The following is a 23897-nucleotide window of genomic DNA, read 5'->3' on the forward strand; positions in this document are numbered from 1 at the left end:
TCCTTTGTCCTCCAAGAAAATGCAATATTTCACAATTATTTATACTCAATTTTATAGGTCATTTACATCCAATTGTGCAAACTAGTTAATAACTTTCATGGTTGCAGGTCTAAAAATGTATACAGTACCCAAATATTCCAAGCAATATGTTAGTTCCCAACCTTCTAGAACCTTTGATAACCATACAGATTACATTTGGTCACTGTTGAAAAATAATGTTCAAGGGATTTTGTCAAGTAGAACTTTATTTCTGATAATTAAGTCATAACGAATGGTCTGTGGGAGCATTAGATTTAATAGCTCTTACATTGCTCAATATATAATTGTCCTATTTCCTGATATTTTCCTTTGGTTTAAATGAGGAAGATTTCTGCAGGGTTTTTCCCATTTATTATAATGTTGATAGATTACAGAATCCAGAAATGGTATAAATAATTTTCTTGTTTCTTTTTAGTTCAGGGATTTTAAAAATCTTATTTTTAACTTAGGTGATTCACTTTGGTAAGAGTAATAAAAAGATGGGGTACTGGGCTAATGGTCGGATACTTGGTAGTGTGGATGAGCAGAGGGATCTTGGTGTCCATCTACACAGATCTTTGAAAGTTGCCACCCAGGTAAATAGTGTGGTGAAGAAGGCATATGGCGTACTGGCTTTTATTGGTAGAGGAATTGAGTTCCGGAGTACTGAGGTCATGTTGCAGTTGTATAAGACTCTGGTGCGGCCACATCTGGAGTATTGTGTGCAGTTTCGGTTGCCATACTATAGGAAGGATGTGGAGGCACTGGAACGGGTGCAGAGGAGGTTTACCAGGATGTTGCCTGGTATGGTAGAAAGATCGTATGAGGAAAGACTGAGACACTTAGGGCTGTTTTCATTAGAGAAAAGAAGGTTGAGGGGTGACTTGGGGGTAGGTTCTTTACTCAGCGAGTCGTGAGTTCATCGAATGCCCTGTCAGTAGCAGTGGTGGACTCTCCCTCATTATGGGCATTTAAGCGGGCATTGGATAGGCATATGGAGGATAGTGGGCTAGTGTAGGTTAGGTGGGCTTGGATCGGCGCAACATCGAGGGCCGAAGGGCCTGTACTGCGCTGTATTCTTCTATGTTCTATGTTCTAAATGATATTAATGTAACCCAATAATTTTAGCATAAAAATATATAAAGACTACCCAGATTTTTCTGCGGCCAAATAGCAACCCCAGTTGGTTTGTCTTTTTGCACTGTGTTCAACCAAGTTATGATTTTGCTTGCACTTGACATGATTTTGTTCGATGTTTGTTGAATATTTGCAGAATTTCCATATTGTCTTCAGAAGCTGATAGATGTGCCGTAGAATAATGCAGGCTATTAAATCCTACAACTGTATACGATGTGGCAATGACTTTGCCAGTCAAATAGCATTAAACCATCACTTTCAAGCTAAACATATTGGAAGAGTATACTGTGACAAGTGTGGAATTGAAGTTCTCCGAGAAAATCTGAAGGAACATGAAGAGGTATATATCAAGAAGTATTTGTTATGAATTATTGTTTAGCATACTGTAGAACTCCACAGTTGATAAAAGTTAAAGGAAAAAAAACAATTCCTGCATTAGATCAATGTAGAACATTGATTGAAAAAAAATGTCATTTTGCGATGTTGTGAGGCTTAATTACTCTCATAATTGTAGCACCACTATTTAACATTGAATAGCCCAACTGCCCTTCCAAATTGAATGGATACTGTGGAAAATTTTGCATACACTAGACTCACCTGGACTTCTTTAGTTCAATGTTTTCTCATGCTATTGTCCTAAAGATCTCTGGTCACCTGTTTTTCTTGAAGAAGCACAACAGTGCAGAGTCCCTACCCAGCGTAGGACCTAATTAGGATGGGTAATTTGTATATTTCGCTCTAGTGTTCAATGGTAGCACTCTTGTCTTTGAGTCTGGAAGTTGTGGGTTCAGATCTATGTTAGAAGGTTTGAACATAAGGCCAGTGCTGCACTGGCCAAGCTACCATCTTTCAGATGAGATGTTCAACTGAAACCTGGCTGTCCTCTCAAATGGATGGAAACATTTCATTGGCAGGATTGTTGGTACCTGCAATAGTGCTTCAATCATACCCATTCTTTCCTGATCCAACTTTCTAAGGTGGAGTCTTACTTTGCTGGTCCATCTGAAACAATCTGAGGTCTACATGGGAAGAACCATTTCCAATGGACTCCAATGGGAGCCATTCTGTTGCTAGAGATGCAAATTGATCACTCTGTGCTTGATTAACATACTTTAGGGATTCGTATTGGACAGTAGCAGATCTTTCAAGGAAATAAAGGAGGAAATTTCTTGTTAAAGTCCAGAAATGCTCCTGTCATCACACCCTCTTGATGTTTCATGGCTTGGTGGACGATCTGGACAGCAGATCAGGCAGCATCTGAGGAGCAGGAAAGTCGACCTTTTGGGCATAAGCCCTTCATCAGGAATGAGGCTTGTGGGCCAACGAGACTGAGATATATTCAGGAGGAGGTGGGGTTGGGGGGAAGGTAGCTGTGAATGTGAAAGGTAGATGAAGGAGGGGAAGAAGGTGATAGGTCAGAGAGGAAACTAGAGCGGATAGATGGGAAAAGTGATGGACAAGTCAAGAAGATGGTGCCAAGTTGGAGGCTTGGGACTGGGATGATATGGGGGAAGGAAAAATGAGGAAACTGGTGGAATCCACATTGATCCCATGTGGTTGCAGGGTCCCAAGGTGGAATATGAGGCATTTTTCCTCCAGGCTTTGGGTGGTAAGGGTTTGGCGATGGAGGAGACCCAGGACCTACATGTTCTTGGTGGAGTGGGAGGGAGAGTTGAAATGTTCAGCCATGGGGCGGTGGGGTTTGTTGGTGCGGGCGTCCCAGTGATGTTCTCTGAAACAATCTGCAAGTAGACATCCTGTCACCCCAATGTAGAAACAACCACATCGGGTGCAACTGATACAGTAGATGACATTGGTAGAGGTACAGGTAAATTTCTGTTGGATGTAGAAGGATCCTTTGGGCCTTGGACAGAGGTGAAGGGGGGGGGTGTGGGCACAGCCTACATCATTTCCACCACCAGTGACATCACTTTGAGGTGTTGGATAGAGGTAAGGGGGGGAGGTATGTTGTACAACGTTGCAACCGTCACATGTGACATCACCTCCGACCCTGTGGACACCGCTGTGGGCCCCACTTCCATCCCCCTTGTCGAGCATCACTTCCATTTGTGATGTCAGTCCCAACTCTACAATCACCCCCACTCAAGTGACAGTCTCCGCCTCCACACCAAGCTCCAGCCCCAGCCCAGGTCCTAGCTCCCAGCTCTGCCAAGTCTTTACTATTCCCCCAGATCGTCTCCTCACTGAGGATGAATGTTTAGTCCTCAGCAAAGGCCTCACCTTCATCTCTCTACGTTAATGAGTGCACCACATGTCACGACCTTGAACATTTTTTACGCCACCTCTGCCTCCCGGCCCACTTTTTCAATCAAGACTCCCACTGCCCACCAAGGACCCCTTCTCTCTCCTCCAACACTCCCCATCCACCTGGATACCCCATGCTGGCCAGCTACCTGCCCTCGATCTCTTCATTTCTAACTGCTGTCATAACTTCGACTGCCTCAAACTGTACACCCCCCTCACAATGCACAGTCCTCCATTCCCTCCACTTCAACTTCAACTTCACCATCAAACCCCAAAGACAAAGGCGGACACAGTAGTAGTTTGGCACACCAACCTCTACACTGCTGAAGCCAGGTGCCAACTGGCAGACATCTCCTCCTATTATCCCCTTGACCATGTCCTCACCTACCACCACCAAACCATCATCTCCCAGACCATCCACAACCTCATCACCTCTGGGGATCTCCCACGAACAGCCACCAATCTCATCGTCCGTGAACCTTGTACTGCCCGATTCTACCTCTTACCAAATATTCACAAATCTGACTTCCCCAGTCAACCCATTGTCTCAGTCTACTCCTGTCCCACTGAACACATTTCTGCCTACCTTGACACCATCCTGTCCCCCTTAGTCCAGGAATTCCCCACCTACATTTAGGACACCATCCATGCCTTTCATCTCCTCCAGGACTTTCGTTTCCACTGCCCCCAACTTCTCATCAAGGCAGAAAGTGCAAAACCTCCGCCCATACCTCCCCCCCTTACCTCCATCCAACACCTCAAAGGATCCTTCTACATCCAACAGAAATTTACCTGTGCCTTCATTAATGTCATCTATGATATCCGTTGCACCCGATGTGGTGTCCTCTACATCAGGGAGACAGGACGCCAATTTACAGATCGTTTCAGAGAGCATCTCTAGGAGACCTGCAGCAACCAACTGCCCCATGGTTGAACACTTCAACTCCCCCTCTCACTCCACCAAGGACATGTAGGTCCTCGGTCTCCTCCATCGCCAAACCCTTACCACCCAATGCCTAGAGGAAGAATGCCTCATATTCCACCTTGGGACCCTGCAGCCACATGGGATCAATGTGGATTCCACCAGTTTCCTCATTTTCCCTCCCCCCACATTATCCCAGTCCCAAGTCTCCAACATGGCACCGCCCTCTTGACGTCCATCATCTTTCCCATCTATCCGCTCTGGCTTCCTCTCTGACCCATCACCTTCTCCCCTTCTTCATCTACCTATCACATTCACAGCTACCTTCCCCCCCAACCCCACACCCCTCCCATTTATCTCTCAGCCCCTCTGGCCCACAAACCTCATTCCTGATGAAGGCCTTATGCCCGAAATGTCGATTTTGCTGCTCTTCGGATGCTGCCTGACCTGCTGTGGTTTTCCAGCACCACAGTCTTGACTCTGATCTCCACCATCTGCAGTGCTCACTTTCTCCTGGTGGAAGATCTACCCATATGAATGTTTGAATTAAAAACAGAAGCAGTCTATTCAGTCCTTTGAACATTAAGTAATATCATGGCTGTTTGGCTTGTCTTCCAAATTCCACAATCCCATTTATCTCTGATAATCTTTGATTATTTTCATGCAAGGGAATCAAGCTGTTGTTCCTTAAAAAATTACTCAGTGACACCACCACAGTGTCCTCCCTTCCTAGACTCACTGTACTTTGGAGATTTAATCTAAACATAATACAGCCTCAGCAAAACTGGGTTCAATCCCATAGTTTGTGCCCGTTTCCCCAGTGGCAGATTTACATTCTTCAAAACCATGAATTGTGGGACCATGTGACCATGTGATAAATCAATTTGAATGTAAGCAAGTGTGAGATCATTCATTTTGGAGTGAAAAAAACAAGTTTGTCCAATCTCTCCTCAAAGCAGGTAATTTACAAACTAGGTAAAAACCTTTTTTATACCCTCTCCAAAGCCTTCATATCTTTTTGGCGGTGTGGTGGCCAGAACTGTAAACATATTCCGAATGTTCTGTATCCATCTTACCAGCTCACTGCGGATCACATGTGACTGCACCTTCTGTGTTAACCTGCCATGAGACACCTTGTCAAAGGCCTTGCTAAAGTCCACACACTCAATACCTACCACCTTGCCTTCATTAATGATCTTTGTCACTTCCTCAAACAAGTCAATCAAGTTTGAGAAACATGACCTTCACTGCACAAAACCATGTTGCGTGCAAAACCTCCGCCCATACCTCCCCCCCTTACCTCCATCCAACACCTCAAAGGATCTTTGTCACTTCCTCAAACAAGTCAATCAAGTTTGAGAAACATGACCTTCACTGCACAAAACCATGTTGCCTAGTGCTAGTAAGTCCATATTTTTTCCAAATATGAGTAAATGCTGTCCTTAAGATTCTTCCCCAATAATTTCCCTACCACTGACTGTATTATGCTTATCCATAGACAGTACATGATCAAGATAAACATAAATTGGTGTGCAAGAATCTGTACTGGGACAAACCCTTGCAACGAGAGGACAAATTTGTTGCATTAGAGAAGGCTGTGTCTTGTCGGATGTGTGGCAGGGTGTTTGGGACCATCCACAGCAGAGAGCAACATGAGAGACAAGCACATCATTTTACAGCCAGCCAAAGAGGTAACCTACATCCAAATGCTTATGGAACGATATTAGTTTTTGTACCATTTGGGATGGGTAAACCAGTTCAAAACCTATGTCATCAGGTTTGTTCTGTTGAACCTAGATTTTTCTTGATATTATCATCTGTTTTTAGATGGGTTTATGATAACTGCAAGAAGATAGAGTGATGAAAATCCATAGGTAACTGGTAGCATTATCTGCAATGCCTCAATATTGTATCTATAAATAGTAGTTATCATATATCTACTTAAATTCACCCTGTAACAACAGCTCAAATCCCTGTTGCATTGTGCAACATGTAATCAATCTCACAACTCTTCCTAGCTCCTTGGACTCTGGTTTAGAGCTTTGTGTAAAGGTACTCTGTACTCAGAGGCTCTGTTCCAATAAGCACTTGGACTTTACTTGTGAAAATACAGAAAGGTGAATTGCTCAATGCTACTTGGATGAACTGTTCAGTGAAGAGGTTTTTGTGAAGAATTTTTGTTGATGACTTTTATTTTGAATTCTTGCCAAGAGGGCATTATGATGGGATATGTGAAGTGACTGAGATGGGGTTGGGTGATACAACATGGAAGTGGGGAAGTGGAAGCAGAACTTTTCAATTTATTCATGCACAGTTCCACTGACTTATTTGGTCCAGTACTTACAAATTCTTGAACCAAATAATCATTGACCTCTCCTTTTAAACTATAGAAGCAATCATATGCTACATCAAATTTCTATCTCACTACCCACCAGAAACCTCTCCTTAATAGCACATATATCACCAAAAACTTAGCAAATTATTAAAACTAAACTGACCCACTAATGGAGTTGATGACATAGCAATGCCATATTGAGCAAGAGAGCTGTCCTGTCATGCTTCTGACAATAATCCCCACCACCTATTGTCAGGAAATTTGAGACCTTTATTTCCTTTTGATTTAAAAATGTAATTTAGTTTCCTTTGGCATTCCCTACATGTTTTTTGCAATGAATCTGATTGCACAGCTGTTTGAGATTTGCAAGGAAGTCAATTTTGGAAAAGAAAAAAATGCATGAAAGAAAGTGTTTGAAATATAATCATTCAAGTTATTTAAATTGGAAAGATAAATTCTCCATTAGATTGAGTGCTGCAAGTGTAGATTCTTATAAAAACTTGAAAGCTCAGTGGGAGAAGGAAAATATTTTTCTTTAACCTATGTAAAAGTTTAGAAAGCTGGAAATAAGTAAGAATTGTAAGTTGGTCAACTACTTACATAACTTTTATTTACCAATATGTAGGGACTTCTTAAAAAAATGACTTTTTACTTCATTTTTACAGCAAGAATGTCAACAGCATTCTCCCCAGACAGTGTGTTAGATCTCACAAGCTCAGTGCTATTACAAAACTTTATGGAAACATACCTTCAACCAGAAATGGGATTTGTGAGAATGGCTTGTGCTGGAGAAATAGAAGAATGTATTGATTTAATTCAAGAATGCTGTCCCATATCTGTGACCCGAATTATCAAGGTAATGGGCTTTAAGTTCACAAAATTTTATTGGGGGTGGTGGGGAGAGAACTATGAAAAATCTTAGACAAATTGTAGTTTTTCTTAAATATTTCATGGAAAAGAATTGATTGTAACTGACATACAAAGCTTGCCAGATGACCCCGAAGAAGAATTAAAAAACAATTGGAATTAAAGTTGTTATATTCTTTGGATCCAACTGATTAACTTAGTGTCAAAAGATATAGTTGACCAATTTCAAAAGATATTTCAGCTGAATGGAAGGAGATATACTTGACCATTCCCAGAATTTACACACAAAGCTGTTTGCCTAAAAGCAGATTCACAATCTGAATAGAACCTGTTGGACAGCAAATCATCGGTTCCTTTGCCAAATATAATAGGGAAATATGCCGAAGAGATTTGCATCTCACATTTCTTATGAATATAGCTACATTTGAAGTGAGAATGTGTATAGGGTATGAGCGGGTAGGGAAAGAGTTAAGTTTTGAGTTTTATGAAACAAGATGTTCGGCTGAGCATGACTCAGATCAGATAAGAACTTGCAGTTACCAATGGGGTGCTGAATGCAAGGGTAATGGGTTAACAAGGTGGAAAAACATTCATTGTGTAGAGCCATTTAATTATATTAGAAGCATTCACTATGCAAAGTCAGTTAACAAGGGGAGGAGTATCCATTATGTGAAGCCAATTATTCATTGTGTAACAGCAGATGGCTTAATCTCTACAGTTGACACTTGCTGATTGTAACGGTCACCTAATCAATATGCATGCTGCCTTATCTGGATTCTCCTCCCTGTAAGTGATTATATAATTCCTTAAGAAACTGCTGTTCCAGAGAAGACTGTGAACTCATGTCCCTGTGCACATGGACAATTGTTCTCTCTCTCCAGGGCCCTGAAAAAAGTTGAAGGAGGTAAAACTACTCTGTGTCTCTGAGCATTTTGCTTCAACTGAGGGAGGAAACAGGATGGCAGAAGTATATTGACCTACAATTTGAAGAATTTAAGCTAATAATTTTCTATATAGTTGAACCTTTGCCAATCAACAAAGGAATTTTCCCACATCTTGGAAAGGCAAAAATCTTCACTATGCGGGATGTGAAACATAGGCACTGTCAGGTGAATCTAAATGAAAGCAGCAGCTTTATAACTACATTGTGGATGCCATTCAGGGATACAGATGATTCCACATATTAATTGACATTTCCACAACTCCACAAGGTGTCAAAGCAGACAGAGTGAAATAGCGATCTTCTTGAAAAAATTGCTATTGTAAGTGATATACCCGTTTATGAAAGGGAATGACAGTGGAAGAAAACATTGCTAACCATAATCAAAATTGACTCTGACTGATATAAAAGCTTGTCAGATGACCCTGGAGAAGAATCAGAAAACAGTTACTATTAAATTTTTCAGAAGGTCATCGGTCAGGTACAGACAGGAAAAAGTCTTCACCCGGCTCCCAAAAAAAAAGCTGCAGCATTGATTCAAAACCCAACAAATATAAATACAGTGCAACAATTTATTGGACTCATCAACTGTTTAGCAAAATTCTATTTAGTAACTTGAAGTTAGAATGTAAACTATTGAACATTCTCAAGGATGTGCAATAATATTGGGGCACAGACCAAAAAGCAGCACTGTTGCAGTGCAAGTGCTGAAATGTTACGGTGTAAATGTTGAAGTCACCTTGCAGTGTGTCACTAGTGAGACTTGCAGCAACTTTAATGGAGCAAGGACAATTGGTTACATTTGTATCCAGGGCATTAACACAAATGATACAATACTATGCTCAAATTGAGGAAAAGTGCCTGGTCATTGTTTTTGCTTATGGATATTTTCGTCAATATCCACTTGGAAGAGGCAATGTGACAGTTGAGTTTGACCATAAGTCACTTGAAAGCATTTCCTGAAGTCATTACTATCTGCTCCAACGAGTCTGTGAAGAATGTTACTCTGGTTAAAGCGATAACATCTGGACATATCGTACAGGCAAGTGAAACAGATCTACATTACTGAGCTACTGTTGAGAGTAGTACACTATTTAAAAGAGGAGAGAACGTTGTGACAGAGTATAATAATATCTAAATCCAACATAAAGCTGTGGAGGTCATCAACCCAGTAGAAATATTGAACTTAATAGACAAACAACTTGCCTAAAACTACCTGACAAGATACAATTCTCCAAGTTGCAAGAAGTAGTATTTAGGGGATAGACTGAAAGTTTCAAGGACAATCATGTGGTCTCACGAATGTATTGCAAATGCAGAGATGAATTGACAGCTCCAGATGGTGTATTGTTCAAATAAGGTAGAGTCAGTATTGCTAAAGAATTGAGAGGAGAAATCTTAAAGTGTATTGATGCATGCTACCAAGGAATTTAGTTGAATCTGAGGAAGAGAAGAGAAGTGTCCTACTGGCCATTTGTGAAATTTGCAAGAGATAAAGAACAACTGAGCGATCGGTGATTTAAGATCACTGAAGTTGGACAGATGCTTTGAGAACGTAATATAAATCATGGTCAAGAAAGATTTTAGAATTAGCATTCCAGCAAACCTTAAAACTTATTTAGATGAGCATCAAATATTAAAGATTTGAGAAGCAAAGGTTCTGACAGATACCTATAATGTCTCCCATGTTAGGAAATGGTCATATTGGAAGTCCACGAAGAAACTCGAGGAATAGACTACCTAAAAATGAATGAAGTATTCATCTTAGGGATGCATACAAAAGTATTAAAGGAGAAAACTAACCCCAAAAAGTATATGAAGAAAATAGCTTATTTCCATTATATTAAGACTGGATGCATCATAAAAATTTCCAGAAGCTAAATGGGAGACTGCTTGTAGTTGATGGGGATGTCCAAGGAATCTTCAGAAAAGAGGATATCAGGAAAGGAACTAGTATTAAAACTGTAGTTTCAGTACAAAGAGAACCAATTACCTGTATGCTTTCTTCACCACCTTGTCTGCCTATACTGACACTTTCAGGGATCTATGGACTTGTACACCAAGGTCCCTTTGTTCCTCAGTATTCCATAGGTACCTACTATCCATTGTGTATATCTTTCCCTTGTTAGACCTCTGAAGATGCATCACCTCAAACTTATCAAAATTAAATTCCCGCTGCTATAGCTCTTCCCCATGTACCAGCAGATCAATGTCAGACTGTAGCCTGAGCTCAACCTCCTTCCCATCAACAACACCATCAATTCTCATGTCATCTACAAATGTACACCTCCTACATTCATATCCAAGTCATTAATGTACATAACAAACACCAAAGGTGCCAGCACCAATCCCTATGATACGCCATTGTTCACAGGCTTCCAATTACAAAGAAATTCCTTCACCATCACACTTTGTCTCTTATTTGCAAGCAAATTTTGCATCCAGTTTGAATACTTGTCTTGGGTCCCATGGGCTGTTAGCTCTTGATCCTGCTTTCCATGTGGGATCTTGTCAAAGGCCTTACTGAAGTCCATTTAAACAACATCAGATGCACTACCCTTATCAATATATTTAGTCACTTTTTAAAAAAAAATCAATTAAATTAGTCTAACAAATATGTTCTATTTCTGACCAATCCCTGCCTTTCTAAGTATTGTTTAATCCTGTCCTTCAGAATTTTCTTCAAATAATTTTCCTACCTCTATCATCAGACTAACTCATCTGTAATTACCTAGTCTATCCCAGGTTTTTATTTAGGAAATGGCTAGTTTCAAATATTGAGACGGGGATGTAGAATGAGAGTAACTTTGATCTCCAGCATCTGCAGACCTCACTTTCTCCTCGGATGTGGAATGAGAGTAGAAGTAAAAGAAATTAAAATGTTGCAGGAGGAACATCTTGGATATTTTCTCAGCTGTGTATTGATTAGCTGTCAGGCTAATAAGATTTAGGCAGGAAGATGAGGAATCTGAAGATAAGGAGTTGAATTGAAAATTCAGGTCTTGAATATCATTTTTGAAAATGTAAATGAAAAGGATGAAAGTAAAAGGAGTGAGGCTGACATGTTTCAACCATCTTCTTTGATAGAAATACAACAAATGAATTCTGAACTGAGAGTTGCATTCAACCACTCAGAAATTGAATCAAAACCGATACCTTAGTATTATGAGAAAATGGAGACCATGACACTGCAGTAAAAAGCATATGTGAAGGTAGCTAGTTTACTTTCCTCATCAATTGCTGAAAGCTGTGACTTTTATGTAATTATGTTAGAAATCGTTACAAGTGTGAATCCATAATCCTGTGCTTCCTGTAAACAAGTGGAAGAACTGGAAGGTGGATGATCAAAAATTCAAATGAGCAAAGGGACCATATCCGTAAACACAGAGGACAAGGTTCACTGAACTGAGAACACTCTTTTTTTTGTGTCTGTACATGTGTGTAGAGGAGCAGTTTTAAAAGTGGTTTAGAGTTTTAACCAGTAAGTTGACAGTTCATAATTGCTTAGTCTTGTGAATCTCTAAAACAGTCATTGCCATCTAATTCATCAAGTGGACATCGATCTATTAAACAACCAGAAGCAATGTGATAGGAGTGTAATTTTTCTGAATTTGTCTGAGCTGTTCTGTGATGGATAGTGTGAAGAACAGGTTGAGACTTTTTGTTCTGCGCTCTAAGATCATTATTACTGTCTTCGATATTTAAACATTATGGCTTGTTGCATTTCTTCCTTTGTGTAATAAACTTCTGTTGTCAAAGAAAATCTGCAGCCTCATGTGAATATATCTCAGTGACTAACCATCATATTAACTAACTAAACAGAAAAAGGCTTATATCCATCAAACCAGGATCTGATTTTCCCAGTAAGACCACCAGCTGGGATCATCACAATACTATTCAGAGATCAACTTGATTAAAGTCTATGAGTTCAGTGCATGTGCAGAGACCGATGTGAATAACAAACTGCTATTGCATAGTGTGCATAGTGATAGCTTGGATAATTTGCAGTGAAAATAAAAATAAAGCAATTTGTTTGTTTTTGTCTGAAAGAAAGATACTTGGCAGTGCTGTACTAATGTGCCTACTAGATTGCTGTAGCTATGTTATTTCTGCCATGATGCATGCATTGCAGGCATCCAAGTCAGCTTCTTGTCCTCTGAGATTGTACAGACAAGTATGTTTGAAGTGGAGGAGAGCTGGCGCTATCTTCTCAAGGTTCCTAATGCACAAGGGGTACTCTCCAATAAGAGTGTCCCCTGCTTTCTTCCTGCTATAGTAGACACTTTAACAAAAAATATGCTCAACATTCCTGCTTGGCTGCTCAAGTCAACTGTTTTATGACAAGTTCAATACACCCTTAATTATTTACCTACATACAGTTGGCAAGCTGCTGATTTTGGTTCCCAGCCACCCACTGTATTATTGTGTTGCAACCAGGAGTGAGCGGGGAGGTGCAAAGCTAGCCATCAACCTATGTTACATTCCCCCTTCCAAAATACATATGTATGTGCATTTAATATACAACCCATGGGCATATTACTGCAATAACTTCTTTCTGTGCTCGTAAGTGAAATGAACCGGAAAGAATGCTACAGAGAGGGATACACCATCAACCTCTAGTTAACTGTTCAACTGCATAATCAATCTACAGAAGAATAAGGTAACTTCATATTAAACTGGTAACGGTTACAACTAGTGACAAGAACTCATTTAGGCACTCTGTTGATTTATTACCTTTACCAAAATTTCTAAAATCTTTATAAGTCAAGATGGTAAATTATTATTATAATTATTAAATAAGTAATTAATGCTACTAGGGAAATATCCCCAATACTTTTGAGCAAATTGTTTGAATGGTTATGGAAAATGGAGATGTTGTTACTTCAAGTCCACTCCAGAAACTTAAACACATTTTCCAGGATATTATATCGGTTCATTACTGAAGCAATACTACATTATTGGAGTGTATCTTATAAATGAGATATTAAAATTTATGACTCTCCCCTCAAATGTACATAAACACCCACAGCACTAATCAACACAGACCAAAGGAATTCTCCCGATGTCCATTACAATATTTATCCCTCAGTCAGGACCGAGAATAAATAACCTTATTTCATTATTGTTTCTGGGAGTTGGTTGTGTGAATATTGGCTACTATGTTTTCTGTATGGTAGCAGTGTCTACCTTGTAAATGTACTACACTAGTTGTAAAGCAAACCTCCTGAGGTTGTGAAAGGTGCTCAAAAATGCAAGTCTTTCTAACCTGTACTGTAATTTTTATAATGTATCTTCATAGGGTGGCTCTTATTTCAAAGGTACAGACACCAGAGATTGGTCTGATATTGATATTGTGATGTTTAGCTCTGCACTTATGAGCCTTGATGACTGCAAGGAGAAGATAGCGACAGTGTTACGTGATCTGGAGTATAATTTGAAATTATCTTTAATGACCAACAGGTAAGACGAAAAATGTTTATTATTTAAAGTTTGTTAACCCTGGTACTTTGCAACACAAAATAAAAATAATGAAAGTGTAAAGCAGAATTGTTACATTTGTATTGAAAAAGTAAGTCAATGTTGCAAGAGGGATTCTTCATCAGGTGAATCCATTAAACCTGCTTTTCTCTGCTGCTGCTGACTAGTTCACTTGTTTATCTTCAATATTCTTAATTTTTGAAGGTATTGTGCTGTGCAAGATATTCTCTGCAACCATGTCTCCATTCTGCTGCTACTTGCACCTGATAGCCAGTTTTGTGAATGACTTCTTAGAAATTAGGCCTACCATTTGTGAACAGCATGTAGAAGACACATTTAGCTCTGTTGGATCTCAATTGAGAACTGATATAATTTGATGTTCCAAAAGTAAACAATTAACATTAACAGCGAATCAGGTTATTTGGTACGTGTAAGTATAAGACAGTACCCACTGAATTCAGTCCATATTGATATTGAACCATCCCATGCTAGTTAATAGCATGAAATTCAGAGGAGCCTGACTTTAAGGATCACTGTGATTGGGCCATTCCTATTCCTGACCTTTTTCAAAGTCTCAAGGAGCATTTTCTTTCTATCCATCTTATGGACTAAGCATTTTGTATAGAATAATATGAAAACTTGACTTTCTAATTGAAAAGAAAATTTAACTCGTTGCCTCCAAGGCAATCTTGTACAAGCTTCTTTCTGTGCACTGTCATTGATGAGGTACGCCCTTTGCCTATTCCAACAGCTGCTAACCTGTGTATTAAAAAGTAATGTGTTAATTCTGGATAAGTTGCATGAATGAATTGTGGAAATAGTAAATCACAGCACTATCAGCACGTTATTGTAAATGGGACACATATATGATCCAAACTATTTGATGTTTTAGGATATTAATGGAAAAGAAGTCCTCACTCTCTCTTCGATTTCAATTCAAGTGTTTCAAGGATCTACATATTCATCACTTTGACGTTATGCTTTGCTGTGATTTATTAGGACCTACACCAGCCCAAGGTTTGCACTTAATTTGTCAGTGGATTATTTGGATCTCAGTATGTAATGCATTTAAAAGAGAATACATCTTTGTTCTACATCTGTTTTACTTTATAAATATTTTTTCTGTAATTTAAAGAAGAAATTATATATTTTATGTTATACCTTCCATGTCCAGATCTTTTGGGAAATATTCTACACTTTGTAGCAAATTAATCTGGAGTGCACTGCCTAAGAGGATTGGTGAGGCAGGAAACCTTACAATCTTTAAAAAGTACTTGAATTGAAATGTTATAATACCGGCCAAGTGCTAGAAAGTGGGAATCCAGTAGAGTTAGAGTAGTTTTTATTGGTGCAGAATTGATAGGCCAAAGGGCCTTTTCTGTACTGTACAGCGATTCTATGATTTTCTAATCAATAATACCCAGGTACACTAGAGTAGTGTTATGGTACTGTTAGTAACCCACACACACAGCCACATGACAAAAATTTCACATCCAAGCACAACAGGCGGGGAATTTAAATTCATGATATCAATCTGGAATGTTTAAATAAAAGGTTATTCTCAATAATGATGAACTTGAAACTACTAGATTATCATGAAATTTGACTGGTTGCTTTAAGCAGGGCAATCAATTATCTTTATTCATTCTGACCTGTTCATGACTCTGACCCCACAGCAATGTGTTAACAATGTGTTAAGCCTTCTATATTGGCTTACTGAGCCATTCAGTTGCACTAATCTACTATGACAAAGTACAATAAGAACAAAATTGGTCAGACCTCATGTCATCAATTTATGCAACAGCCACCATCACTTAGCTCCAGATCTCATTATAATTTTGTCCAAACATAAATCAAAGAGATAAATTCCAGAGGTAAGAAGTTACTGCATTTTACTGTTTTCAGTTCCTAGACCTGTTCTGAATCTATCCCGTTCAGCACAGTTATGATGTGAAGGTGCCAGTATTGGACTGGGTTGGACAAGATCAAAAATCACACAACACCAGGTTATAGTCCAGCAGGTTTATTTGAAAACGCAAGCTTTCAGAGTGCTGCTCCTTCTTCAGATGCTTGTGTTTTCAAAATAAACCTGTTGGACTATAACTTGCTGTTGTATGATTTTTGACCATTTAGCAGAGTGATAGTGTCTCAGACCACAATGGAACATATTCCCTCTCTGTAATTGGAATTTCATGTCCAGTAAAGACTGTGTAGTGTTCAGTCTTGTCAATTCTGTCATGGATGGATATATCTATGGCAGATAGACAAATGGAGGACAAAAACTAGAGGTTGATGGTGTATCCCTCTCTGTAGCATTCTTTCCGGTTCATTTCACTTACAAGACATGTGGGCGGCACAGTGGCACAGTGGTTAGCACTGCTGCTTCACAGCGCCAGAGACCCGGGTTCAATTCCCGCCTCAGACGACTGACTGTGTGGAGTTTGCACGTTCTCCCTGTGTCTGCGTGGGTTTCCTCCGGGAGCTCTGGTTTCCTCCCACAGTCCAAAGATGTGCAGGTCAGGTGAATTGACCATGCTAAATTGCCCGTAAGGTTAGGTAAGGGGTAAATGTAGGGGTATGGGTGGGTTGCACTTCGGGGGTGTGGCGCAGACTTGTTGGGCCGAAGGGCCTGTTTCCACACTGCAAGTAATCTAATCTAATCTAAAGTATGTTTACCTCATGGTTGTGGTCTCATTGCCAGTTGCAGGCCCAGTATGGCAATTCCTGCCTTTGAGGCCTCAGTCAACCATCTGTAGTGGTGCTATTGAGTCAATCTTGGCCATCGACATTGAAAAATCTCACCCAGAGTACATCCTTTGCCTTTCCTACCATTTATGCTTTTTCCAAGTAGTATTCATCATGAAGGAGCTCTGATTCTTCATCTGAAGGTAATCAACAAGAGGTTTCCTTGCCTATGTTTGCTGAGACTTCAGCAGGACATAGATTCATAGAGTCATACAGTCCCATTTGCCAGCATTTGACCCATATCCCTCGAAACCCTTCTTATTCATATACCCGTCTGGATGCCTTTTAAATGTTGTAATTGTACCCACATTCTCTGGTAGCTCATTCCATACATACACCACCTTCAATTTTGGTGTCATCTGCAAACTTACTTACCATACCTCTGATGTTCACATAGAAATCATTCCTATAAATGACAAAAAGCAGTGGATGCAGCACCCATCCAGCTGGTTACTTGCATCCGGTTCAAAAATCAACCCTGTACCACCATCTCTCCTACCTTCAAGCCAATTTTGTATCCAATTGGCAAGCTCTCCCTGGATCCCATGTGATCTAACCTTACTAACCAGTCTGCCATGAGGAACCCTGTCAAATGCTTTGCTGAAATCCAAATAGATATCGTCTACCGCTCTGGCTTCATCAATCTTCAAAAAACAAGTTGGTGAGACACAATGTCCCACACACAAAGCTATGTTGACTATCCCCAACCAGTCTTTGCCTTTCTGAATATATGCAAATCCTGTCCCTCAGAATCCATTCCAACAACTTATCCACCATTGACATAAGGATCACTAGTCGATAGTTCCCTGGCTTTTCCTTAGACCCTTTCTTTAAATAATAGCACCACAGTAGCTAACCTCCTGTCTTCCGAGACCTCACCCATGGCTGTTAGTGATACAAATATCTCTGCAAGGAGCTCAACAATCTCTTCGTTAGCTTCCCTCAGAATTCTGGGAAACACTTGATGAGGTCTTGGAGATTTATCTACCTTTATATGTTTTAAGACTTCCAGCACCTCCTCTTCTGTAATATTAACTCTTTTCAAGTCATCATTTTTTCCCCAAGTACCCCAGCTTCTATGTCTTTCTCCACAGTAAATATTTATGCAAAATATCATTTAGTATCTCAGCCATTGCCTATGATTCCACACATAGATGGCCTTGTTGATCTTTAAGATGCCCTATTCTTTCCCTTGTTACTGTTTTGCCCTTTATGTACTTATAGAATCTCTTTGGATTCTCCTTAACTCTATTTGTCAACACTATCTTTTTGCCCTCCTGATTTCCCTCTTGAGTATATTCCTACTACCCTTACATTCCTATCAGGATTCACTTGATCCTAGCTGTCTATGCCTGATACATGCCTTCACCTTTTTCTTGACTGGAGCCTCAATTTCTTGAGTCATCCAGCATTCCCCACACCTACCAGCCTTGTCCTTCGCATTACCAGGAATATAGTGTCTCTGAACTCTTGTTATCTCATTTTCAAAAGCCTCCCAGTTTCTAATCATCCCTTTGCCTGTGAATGGTCTCCCCCAATAAACTTTTGAAAGACCCTGTCTAATACTGCCAAAATTGGCCAAACTCCAATTTAGAACTTTAACTTTTGTATCTTTTTCCATAACTGTTTTAAAACTAATTGAATTATAATTATTTGCCCCAAAATGTTTCCCTACTGACACCTGCATAACTTGTCCTGTGTTATTTCTCAACAAAAGGTCAAGTATTGCTCCTCCTTTAGTAGGTACATCCACATATTGAATAGGAAAGTTTTCTCGTACACAAATAACAAAATCCTCCCCATTCAAGCCCTTAACATTGTGGCAGTTCCAATCTATGTTTGGAAAGTTAAAATCTGCTACCATTACAACTTTATTGTTCTTACAGATAGAGTTATAGAGTTGTACAGCATGGAAACAGACCCTTGCATCCAACTTGCCCATGTCAATCAGATATCCTAAATTAATCTAGTCTAATTTGCCAGTATTTGACCCATATCCCTCCAAACCCTTCCTATTCATATACCCATCCAGATGCCTTTTAAATGTTGTTATTGTACCAGCCTCCACCACTTCCTCTGGCAGCTCATTCAATACATGCATCATCCTCTCATTTAAAAAGTTGCCCCTTAAGTCCCTTTTAAGTCCCTCTTCTCCCTCTCACCATAAACCTATGCCCTCCAGTTTTGAACTCCCCCACCCTGGGGAAAAGACCTTGCCTATCAACCTCTATAAGGTCACCCCTCAACCCCTGTCGCTCCAGGCAAAATAACCCCACCCTATTCAGCCTCTCCCTATAGCTCAAATCCTCCATCTCCGGCAACATCCTTGTAAATCCACAACATCCTTCCTATAGCAGGGAGACCAGAATTACACACAATATTCCAAAAGTGGCTTAACCAATGTCCTGTTCAGCCAGAACATGACCTTCCAACTCCTGTACTCAATGCTCTGACTAATAAAAGCAAGCATACTAAGGAGCTTCTTCACTATCCTATCTACCTGTGACTCCACTTTCAAGGAACTATGTACTTGCACTCCAAGGTCTCTTTGTTCAGCAACACTGCCCAGGATCTTATCATTAAGTGTGTAAGTCCTGCTCTGATTTGCCTTTCCAAAGTGCAGCACCTTGCATTTATCTAAATTAAACTCCATCTGCCACTCCTTAGCGCATTGGCCCATCTGATCAAGATCCCATTGTACTCTGAGGTAACCTTCTTCGCTGTCCACTACACTTCCAGTTTTGGTGTCATCTACAAATTTACTAACTATATCGCCTATATTCACATCCAAATCATTTATATAAATAATGAAAAGCAGTCGACCCTGCACCGATCCTGCTGGTCACGTCTCCAGTCTGAAAAGCAGCCCTTCACCACCACCCTCTGTCTTCTACCTTAGATGTCTGAGATCACCATACATATTTGCTTTTCAATTTCCTGCTGACTATTGGAGGGCCTATAATACAATTCCAACAAGGTGATCGTCCCTTTCTCATTTCTCAGTTCCACCCATATAACTTCACTGGATAATCTCCCAGGAACCCTCCCTATGTACAGCCATGATGTTATCCCTCACCAAAAACACCACTCCCCTTTGCTCTTCCCTCCCTTTCTAACCTTCCTATTGCATCTATACCTGGAACATTAAGCTGCAAGTTCTGTCCATCCCTGAGCCATGTTTCTGTAATAGTTATGATATCCTAGCCCATGTTCCTAACCATTCCCCAAGTTCATCTGCCTTAATTGTCAGGCCTCTTGCATTGAAATAAATAGTTTAATTCATCACTTCAACCTTGTTCTCTGCCAAGCTCTTATCTGCCTTGATTATTTGACTTGCTCCCCTTACCTACTGTACTAGCCTCAGCCTTTTCTCTTTTCTTATTGTTGCTTTGCTTCCCACCCCACCCCTTATGAGTTTTAAGCATTGTAAGTAGCACTAGTAAATCTCCCCACAAGGATATTGATCTCCTTCCAATTCAGATGGAACCCGTCCCTCTTATACAGGTCATTTCTACTCCTAAAGAGATCCTATTGGTCTAAAAATGTGAATCCTTACTTCCTGCATTAGCCCCTCAGCAACTCATTCATCTGTCCTATCCTCCAATTCCTGCGCTTACTAGCACATGGCACTGGTAATAATCCAGATTTTACTACACTTGAGGACCTACTTTTCAACCTCCAGACTAGTTTTCTATATTCTCTCCACGAAACCTCATCCCTTTCCTTGCCTGTGTTGAGGTCTGGAGGCAACAATGAAGATTCTCAGGGTTGCTCCTTTCTAACTGTACATCACTGTGCTAGTATCTCTGGTGGGTCTATCCTGTTGATAGGACAGGATGAGCCCAGGATTGGTGATGGTGGAGACTGGGACATTAGTAGAAGTGAGTGTTTCTTATGTCTGTGTCAATGTCAGCTTGACCAATCTGTGATATAGCTCCCCCAATTTGAGCCCAAATCCCCAGTGTCAGTGAAGAAGATTTTCCAGATGTTCCAGCTGCCATTTGGATTCAGCCCAAATAGACTATTCTAGCTATTGAATACAATTCAGTCATTTCAAGGGCAATTAAGAATCAGCCATGGGATAAGGATAGTGGATTGACATGAATGAACGAGGTGGATTTTTACAACCAATATTTTATCATCCAATAATTTGCAAGAATAACCCATTTACCACAACATGATCTGCTGTGCTGTTCAACATGAGCATGACTGATTATTCACTTCAATGTTCTTTCCCCCACTCAACTCCCTTTACAGCACTGATATTTAGAAACCTGTCAATATCTACCTTAAACATTACTGAGCTTTGCCAGTGTATTAGGAGAGAGTTCCAGAATTTTGACTGCATGATAGTAACAGTGATAAAGTTCCAAGGCAGGATGTTTTGGAAGATAATTTACAGGTAACAGTGTTCTCTTACACCTGATCTTGTCCTTCCGGGTGGTAGAGTGTGTGAGTCTAGAGCATGTTGTCAAGGGAGGCTTGATGAGTTCAGGCAATGCATCTTCTGCATGGTATACATTGCCGACAATGTGACTTACTGATAGGGTGGTTGAATTTTGAAAGTGGTGCATGAGGTACCAATCAAGCAGGCTGCTTTGTCTTGGACAGTGTCAAATTTCTAGAGTGTTATTGGTGTTGAACTCATCCAGGCAAGTGCATTATTTCAGATTCATTTATTGAATTTAAATTCCCCAGCAGTGGGAATTGAACTCACATCTTTGGATGTTTGATGCTGGTTCTGGAATTACAATTCCATCATATATCCACTGTTTTATTCATGCCACACAAATACTAAGAAATAACCATCTCCATCAAAAGAGAATCTAACCATTCTAAGACCAGAAGTGGGTATTTTCATCGATGATTGCACAATGTTCAGCACCATTTGCGACTCCTGAGATATTGAAGCAGCCAATGTTCAAATGTAACAAGATCTGGACAATATCCAGGCTTGGCAAGTGGCAAGTAAGATTCGCACCACAAAAATGGCAAGCAATTACCATTTTGAATAAGAGATAATATTCAGTGGCATTACCATCAATCAATCCCCACTAGCCAGATCCTGGAGGCATCCATTGACCAGAAATTGAACTGGACTCATCATATAAATACAGTAGCTACAAGAGTAGACCACAGCCTAGGAATACTGCAGCAAATAACTCACCTACAGATTCCCCAAAGCCTGTCCACAATCTATAAGGAGTGTGATGGAATACTTCACAATTCCCTGGATGAGTACAGCTCCAACAACATTCAAGAAACTTTACACCATTCAGGAAAAAAACAGTTCATTTGATTAACATGACATTCACAAACATTCAGTCACTCTACCACAGAATCTCAGCAGTAGCAGCATGAACCATCTACATTCAATCAAGGATAATATGTTCTTCAGCCCACTCTCATGCCTTCTCCCCATAAACCTTGATTCTCTTACTAATCAAGAATCTCTGATTTAAATAAACTCAATGACTGAGCTTCCATAGCCTTCTGTGGCAATGAGTTCCATAGATTTACCACCCACTGACTGAAGAAATTCCTGCTCATCTCATCTCTAAAAGACCGTCCTACACGCTGAGGCTGTGAATTCAGGTCCTAGTGTCTCAACTAGTTAAAACATATTCTTCACATCCACTCTATCCAGGTCTGTCAAGATTCTGTAAATTACAATGAGACTCCCCCTCATTCCTTTAAACTTCATTGAGTACAGACCCAGAGTCCTCAACTGCTCCTCATATGACAAATCTTTCATTCCCTGAGATGTTCTTATAAATCACGTTTGGACCCCCTCTAAGGCTAGCATATCCTTTTTTATGTACGGGGCCCAAAACTGCTGGCAATGTTGCAAATAATGTCTGACCAGAGCCTGATACAGCTTCAGCATTACATCCCTGCTCTTGTAGGTGAAAGTGAGGACTGCAAATACTGGAGATTAGAGTCAAGATTAGAATGGTGCTGGAAAAACACAGCAGGTCAGGCAGCATTCGAGGAGCAGGAAAATCAACGTTTCGGGCAGGAGGGCTTGAAGGGCTCCACTCTAATCTTGTCCCTGCTCTTATACTCTAGCTCTCTCAAAATGAATGAAAACACTGCATTTGCCTTCCTAACTGCCAACTGAACCTGCATGTTAACATTAACAGAATCCTGAATAGGGTTTCTAAGTCCCTTTGTGTTTCAGATTTCTGAAGCCTTTCCCCATTTATAAAACAGTCAATGCCTTTATTCTTCTGACCAAAGTGCATAACCTCACACTTTCCCACATTTAATTCAATTAGCCACTTCTTTGCCCAATGTCCTAGCCTGTCCAAGTCCTTCTGCAGCCTTCCCAACTCCTCAGAACTACCTGTCCCTTCACCTATCTTTGTGTCATCTGCAAATTTAGCAACAATGTCCTTAGTTCCTTTGTTCAGATTGTTAATATATAACTTGAACATTGTGATCCGAACACTGACAGTATTCACGAGTCTCCAGCTGCCATCCTGAAAAAGACCTCTTTGTGACTCATCTCTGCCTTCTGCCAGTCAACCATCCACTCCCCATGCCAGTACCTTGCTTCTAATATCATGGGCTCTGATCTTATTTAGCAGCCACCTATGTGACACCTTGTCAAAGTCCTTCTGGAAATCTAAATAGATCATGTTCATTGGATCTCCTTTGTTTAACTCCCTTGTCATCTCCTGAAAGAAGTCTAACAGGTTTGTTAGGCATGACCTCCCCTTAATAAAATCATGTTGCCTCTTCAACCAGGATTTTCGCCCACCCTCTGACGACCCCTTCTCCCGCCTCCAACACATTCCATCCACCTGGACACCCCGTACTGGCCTCTTACCTGCCCTCGATCTCTTCACAGCCAACTGCCGCCGCGACATTAACCGCCTCAACCTCTCCACCCCTCTCACCCACTCCAACCTCTCACTCTCGCAATGTGCAGCCCTCCACTCCCTCCGCTCCAACCCCAACCTCACTATCAAACCGGCAGACAAGGGAGGTGCAGTGATAGTTTGGCTATCATTACATTACTGAGGCTAAACGCCAGCTTGCGGACACCTCCTCCTACTGCCCCCTTGACTATGACCCCACCTCCTACCACCAAACGATCATCTCCCAGACCATCCATAACCTCATCACCTCAGGGGATCTCCCATCCACCGCCTCCAACCTCATAGTCCCACAACCCCGCACCGCCC

The 23897-nt window shown here is 40.6% G+C and overlaps 1 protein-coding gene across 1 annotated transcript in view; it reads left to right on the top strand.

Moving 5' to 3' along the window:
* The window catches only part of LOC122559790 (2'-5'-oligoadenylate synthase 1-like), a 47058-nt gene that overhangs the window by 5981 nt on the left and 17180 nt on the right, over positions 1 to 23897 (top strand). Inside the window, exons 2-6 of the mRNA XM_043709829.1 lie at positions 1292 to 1495; positions 5841 to 6033; positions 7343 to 7533; positions 13784 to 13944; positions 14855 to 14979. Coding sequence (XP_043565764.1) covers positions 1322 to 1495; positions 5841 to 6033; positions 7343 to 7533; positions 13784 to 13944; positions 14855 to 14979 — 844 coding nt within the window. The 5' untranslated portion in view covers positions 1292 to 1321. The remainder of the gene's footprint in view (positions 1 to 1291; positions 1496 to 5840; positions 6034 to 7342; positions 7534 to 13783; positions 13945 to 14854; positions 14980 to 23897) is intronic.

The sequence above is a fragment of the Chiloscyllium plagiosum genome, chromosome 2, assembly GCF_004010195.1.
Source record: "Chiloscyllium plagiosum isolate BGI_BamShark_2017 chromosome 2, ASM401019v2, whole genome shotgun sequence".
NCBI classification, from domain to species: Eukaryota; Metazoa; Chordata; class Chondrichthyes; order Orectolobiformes; family Hemiscylliidae; genus Chiloscyllium; species Chiloscyllium plagiosum.